At 36.4% G+C, this 6778-nt stretch overlaps 1 protein-coding gene across 1 annotated transcript; it reads left to right on the forward strand.

Annotated features, from left to right (window-relative positions):
- Positions 1–83: 83 nt before the first annotated feature.
- On the forward strand, positions 84–5702 carry LOC145478864 (GTP-binding protein Rit2-like). The gene is made up of 4 exons (XM_081457052.1): positions 84–245; positions 2022–2078; positions 3097–3170; positions 3635–5702. Exons 1-4 carry the CDS (start codon positions 161–163, stop codon positions 4052–4054), a joined length of 636 nt encoding a protein of 211 aa, XP_081313178.1. The 5' UTR covers positions 84–160; the 3' UTR covers positions 4055–5702.
- The last annotated feature ends 1076 nt before the right edge of the window (positions 5703–6778 follow it).

The raw sequence follows: 6778 nt of genomic DNA on the forward strand, positions 1-6778 counted from the left end.
AGGCTTAACGGAAATCAGCCAATCACATGTCGTTCCAAAAATAGTGCGGTCAGCCTTTATATGAAATACGCGATGTGATTTATTCAAACATTTCAGCGCCAACACCATCGTGATCGACGAAGTTTGCGGCACGCCGATACATATAGCGATACTAGGAAAAATGCATCCGCCGTCGGCGTCTTTTCTTGGTGGACTTCGCATGTACAAGATTGTTTTGCTTGGCGAAGGAGGGGTGGGAAAATCAGGTCAGTTATATTATTACGTGCCACTATAGCGCTACGCCGACTCGTCGCCTAACCAAAGGAATTCACGAGCAAACATCCTGCAAACATCCATACTCGGAAACGATTTTGATCTTTTTACAGAAATCGCTTCCTGAATGAGTTTGCCTAGCGATCAGAAGTTTCAGTGATAATCTGTATTGCTGCTGGATTAGAGTAAGAGGCGTTTCCTTGGGAAATATAGCAAATGGAGTCGAAATCCAAAAGCACTGTTTGTTTGCCCTAGCGCCTTTCAGTTTGGTTAATTATAAAATGCTTGGAATACCTCTCTTCTATAGCCTGTTTGTTTGCGGCAAACGTCTACATTCTGGTCGTGATTTTTTGTCTGTAGTTTACCGAGTCCTGCATTCTGACAATCCTGGTTTTATTACTGTTATTCGATGGAAAAACAACAACATCCACGGTGCAATGTTAATACTTGTATCATATACATGATCAATGAAGTGAAACATGTTGTGTTACTTGTGCTGCATTTGGAACCGAATCATAGAAAACGAAAAAATAACAACACTGAAAAAAAAAATCATTTAAAGTCAACGTTACATCTATTTGTCACTCTGGCAAGAAAAAATTATAATTGAAAATTCTGCTGCATCACTATCGGAATATTGTTTTGATCGAGTATCATTGTTTTGATGCTGGAACAATATCGCTTGTTTATTTCAGTGTTCCCGTGACGTCAACCTTCATTGAACTTAGCAGTTCTCTCTTTTTTTATTTATTTATTTTTTTTTGCAAGGATTTCGTTGTTCATATTTCATTCCCAAGTTTTCGATTGTAGCTTTTTGCTCAATTTAGTTTTGGGATTGTTATGTACAGGTAACAACATGAAGTTAATGTTTGCGCGCGTGTCGCGATGTTTCGCGCGTGATTCGACCGGCGTTTTAATATTTCTGATGATAAGTAATTTACAAACAGAAAGTGTGACAAGGTTATCAGATGCGTTCTGGCATGTTAGATCATATAATTAAAATCGAAATGGACGCAGAAACACATGAGGAAGTTTGTTTTTCATTTACTTGGGAGATGCAAGTAGCAACACTCTACTTCCTCAAAACGTTAAGTCTAGACTTCCTGGTTTCCACTCTTAATACTTGTATGCGGGACTGAGTTTCGATGGAAATAATTATGGCTTTGCTATAAATTCATTTGAAAGTTAATTTAAACTTATTTTGAAATATTCTTGTTCGTGTTTCTGTTGATTGAGATGTCACTGTAAAGAGGTGTTGATGTACAGAGCCACTGCTGCATTTTGTTAGAAGCGTTGTTCTTGTAAAATATACAATTACATGCATTGTCTAGACAAAGGAAAGTCAGACAACGCATTTACCAAACTGAACCCAGTAACAGCCATTTAATTATAGTTAAGCAAACTATAAAGCACGAACGTTGATTTGCATCAATCACTGAGAGCTTTTAACCTTTTTTTTTTTTCAATAACATTTTCAGTGTTAAGTTATGGTACAGCTTTTTTTTGTCAAGCTTTGCATCTGTATTTTCAATTCAGTCAGTTTACAAAGAATAGTTTACCCTTGGTGAAAACTGAAATGCACGAATTGTGAAGTGCAAGGAAATATCCATACTTACCCCATGGAGGGTCATTGGGAATTCTGAGGTATGAAGCTAAAGTGGAACTTCCAAACAAGTGGGGGGTTTCCAGCTAAACAACATTCCCTGGGGGGTATGGATCATATTTCCTCTAACAACACATTACTGATCTGAATTATTTTGCTTCTTCAGCTCTCACCATGCAGTTTGTGTCTCATTGCTTCTTGGATTATCACGATCCCACCATTGGTGAGTACAATTTCAGATACCAAACCGTGTGCTTACATAATTATGTTTACCTTTAGTAGCCAGCTGACCATAGGCTTTTGGGTAGAATTTTGTAAAGTGGGGATCATAGGGCTGCTGCACATTTGCAGAGAACTTTTCCAAGCTGTTACCACCTATCATGAGCAGGACCTTGAAAAGTTAGAGGACTTATAGATAGTGAAATCTAATGATTTTTAATCTGCAAGTACACTAAAAGAGTGATATAGTGGTTAATGAATGCATCAAATTGAATGAAGCTGTGTTCACATCAGGCCGAAACATGATTAGTCTGATCACAGATGAATGTTTTGTTATGAAAAGTGTTCACATCAGACAGTGCATTGCGTGAATCATGGTTGAAACGTGGTCATTCTGAGCATGATTGAAACAACCTCGCAAGGTAGTTTCAGTCATGATCAGACTAAACACATTCAAAATGGCAGATGGATGCAGAGAGGAGGCGAGTGTCCAAAAGAACCAAAATTGGGGCTATTGTGAGGCCAAATGTCTATTTGAAATATGGGCTGATGAAGAAATACAATGGCAATTATCGGCGATGGGTATAAAGCAGAATATTTGGGAGTACATTGCCGCAAAACTTAGTGACAAATACAAGTACCATGAAACAGAATAAATTATACAACCATGCATGAAACTTGTTTGAAACAGACATCTGATGTGAACAATGCAATAACAAACATGTTTAGGCGAAACATGTTTCCTTGAAACATGTTTACTCTAATCATTTTCCGGCTTTAATGTGAACACAGCTTTAGTCTGACAGATGTTCTCAAATTCTGTGAAATGTTTGTCTCGGAAGAATCACCAAAAAATAAAAAAATAATAATAATAAAGATGAAGTAAATTTAAAAAAAAGAATCACCAAAATGTTATTACAACCTTTAGTAATTAAGACAAAATCTGACAGGAAATCAAGCAGTTTCAGTTTTTAATGGACAACAACCTTGTACCAGAATAATGATTTTGCTTATGGTTTTAGAGGATGCATATCAGCGCCAAGCTGTCATAGATGGTGAGTCAGGACTCTTAGACATTTTGGATACAGCTGGACAGGTAAGAATAAAGTGTCTTTCAAAATCCATAATGGTATTTTTTCATTGAAGTAAGAACTGGCTGTTGATTATATTAATATGATTTGATTTTGATTATCTTATGTGCACATTCTGCACATTATTATACAGTCAGGAGTTTGGCGTGAATTTAAAACTCAAAACAATGTAAAGTAGAAAAAGTGGCCTGTCTGAAAACAAATATTCTCAGCCTTGGCCAAAACTAACTTCAAAGCGAGCTATACAAGTCTCTAGAATACTACAAGGCCTGGGGATTGGACATAAGACCACTAACAGTACTCCAGGAAAGCAACATTTACCGTTATGGACATGACAACATAAATTCATTTGCTGCTAATGGACCACAAATTGCCTATCACGGGAATGAGCAGCAGTAGCAAAACAATTATGATACTTACCACTACATGTATCCAAACTTAATGCTGTAACTTTATCTTGATTTTGTAGCAAGAGTTCACGGCCATGAGAGAACAATGCATGCGTAGTGGTGAAGGGTTTGTCATAATGTATTCTATCACAGACAGACAAAGTTTCCGTGAAGCTGCACAAGCTAAGAAACAAATTGAAAGAGTGAGAAGATCAGAGGAGATACCCGTGGTTCTTGTTGCTAACAAAATTGACTTGGAAAGCAAGAGGGTAGTAACAACTGAAGAGGGACAAGCTTTAGCACAGGAGTTTGACTGCCCATTTTTTGAAACCTCTGCTGCCCTGCGGCATTTTGTGGATGATGTATTCCACACTTTAGTCCGACAGATACGCAGGAAGGAAAGGCTGGGTATGAAGACAGCCCAAAAGAACAAAAAACTACGTCACAGGGCAAGCACCATTGTGCAGAACTTTTTCAGGCGTCAAAAGAAAAGAACATAGGAACAACAACAGTGGTGTACAAGAAGAGAACCTTTTTAGTCAGATCAGAGTGATCTCGTGAAACAGATTCTAGTTTAAGAGTGAGACATTTCATTGCTCTCTAAATCTTACAGTTTCTTTTCTTTTCAGTTGTCTCTAATAGACACAGACAATCTATTCTTTACAAAAAAATTCAAATTATATTATTATTAACAGTCTTCAGTTAAAAAACTTTAATGAAGATGTAGATTGCTTTAAAAAGCATCTAAGCCTTGTAGTCTTCAAGAAAAATTCCACAAACATAGATTCTTAGATTTTTTTGTTTTTTATAAGCTGTCTTGAATAAATTCAAGGGCTCAGAGTATAGTTGTAGCATGCTTTTGCATAATCAATAAAAGAGGGGATGGAAAAGGGGGGAACCATCTTTTCCCTCTATTGCAGGGTCCACAATGTAGAGGTGAGGTTAATTATACTACCCAAGTTTTGTCAAGTAGAAAAATTGAGATTTATTACCGAACTTTGATCAGTTGTGATTTTGTACAAAGTAAATGAATTGAGTCACTGTCAGACTCTTAGTTCATACATGGTCATATAAGAATTAATATGCCTAGAGTGCATTTTAATTTATTTATACAGGTGTATTGTTTTCAGTTGTGTAAATAGGTGTTTAAAATTAGTATTGCTTTTTGTCTGAATGCAAGTGTAAGTAAGGACACTGCTTGTGATATTTGAAAATTCTCGCACAAGCCTGTAGACGAGTGAAATTTGAGAGAAAATTCAAGTATCACAAGTAGTGTAAAAATCCTTAATTCGTCGAACTTTTCATGTGGTTACTCATTAATTATATGTCTTGACTGATTAATTTGCATTGCAGTGCAAATTAATGTGCATGTGTTTGTATGATTAATTGGCCTGCTCTCAGCCAATCATGTTACTCCATTGTGATAGCTAGGCTGAAACAATGCAAATTTATCATTTCTGAACTTACACTACAATGCAAAGTAATACAGGCACATTCATAATGTTCTTAGTCATGAGGTAATTAGTGAACATTTGAGGGCTCTAGCAATTTTAGGATTTTACATACTACTTGTGATTTTTGGAAATTATTTCAAATTGTACAAGCGTATTAACGGCTTGTGTAATTTTGAGTGGATTTTCAAATATCACTTGTTAAGTGTAAATTATTGATTGCACTCACATTCATATGATTTCCTATACTAATTCACAATTCCAAAATGTGTTTTAAACTAGGTTAAGTGCATTAAATTAAATTGGTCACCTCTTTCTAAAGTTAATTCAGATTTAAGAGAGTGTTTCTCTCACTTACTCACTAAGACATCGAGGAAGCAATCACTGAAACCAATCAGGAAGAGGTGGTTATTTAAATTTGCCATGTTCCAAGAACTTAATTTTTGTAACAAATAATCTTTATTTATATCAAGCAGGAAAAATCCACTTTACTCCCTCTTTCTTTCATTGCTGTATATAGAAATTTTTCAGAAAGTTAATAGTAAAGTAACATACGCTTTTTGTATTGCAGAAGCTGGTCCAGAGTAATAACGTAGTAGTGTTATCCTTGATCTGTACAATTTACAATGTAATGATAAAAGGCGGTAAGATTTTAAAAAGGACTGAGATTAAAGATGAAGTATGCTGATGGCTCCTACTGTGATTCATAGTTAATGTGTTAAAGATCCAAGCAGTCAGTGTAAAATGCAGACTGTGGATTTCATAGCGGGGTAAAATGTAGACTGCACCCTGCATTTTACACCAACCAAGACCAGAGCAATATATGAAACCAAATGGGTACAAGTGGTATGAACTTGAATCTTTGTGGTCTCCAACACAAAAAATAGCATACCTCTATTACAAACAGAGCCAACCATTTAAGGAAGATACAAAATACTTCAATACATGTGCAACCAAAGGGAGCACACAATCTTGCTGAGTAGGAAGAGAGTAAATAAAGGAATGAAAAGAATGAATAGTTTATCTTTGTCTCCTGTTCTTACGTGACCTTACAGGGAAAACTGCTACCAGCAAAATTCTACCTGCAAGTCCTGCTTAAAACTGTAGTGCTAAACTCGTGCCTAGGCCTTTTCGTGCTCTGCAAGAATTTTTTTGGCTTACATTGCTCACATGTAATATATAGATTTAGCCAAGCCTAAAAGCGGAGTTCTTGATTGCAATAACTGACGATAACGGAAAAAGAGTATTATTTTTTCTTGGATCAGAAACGCAACAAATGATCAATTGTGAGCATGTAATTGCTCAGTGTGTGGTTTTGCTATTTTTTCCAGTCAAATTTCAACAAACTATACCCAACAAAACTAACCAAGATTGTAGAAATTACGTACGCAATATATCAGGGACTTTCCACGGAATATGTCAGAAGAATAGTCAACTACGCGCCAGGGATTAATTTGCACCGAAATTTTGTCTTAGCGAGTACTCCTTCCTTCTCCAACCAGTAACTGGTCAGTAACTGGTCAGTGGTCAACTTTAAAAAAACACGCAACCTCGATGAGATCTAAACCTGAGCCCGCGATTTAATCGCATGATACTGGTCAGTGCATAGCTTGTTGTGACAGCTGTCAATTAACAAAATTGTAGAGCGTGAAAAGACCTAGGTACAAGTTTACGCAGGACTTGTAGGTAGCGGTTTTTCCTGTAAGGTCAGGTAAGAAACAACAACAGGAGACAATAGTAAACTATTCAGTCATTCTTTTCATTCCTTTATTA

The sequence above is a fragment of the Orbicella franksi genome, chromosome 1 (genome assembly GCF_964199315.1).
Source record: "Orbicella franksi chromosome 1, jaOrbFran1.1, whole genome shotgun sequence".
In the NCBI taxonomy this organism is placed as follows: domain Eukaryota; kingdom Metazoa; phylum Cnidaria; class Anthozoa; order Scleractinia; family Merulinidae; genus Orbicella; species Orbicella franksi.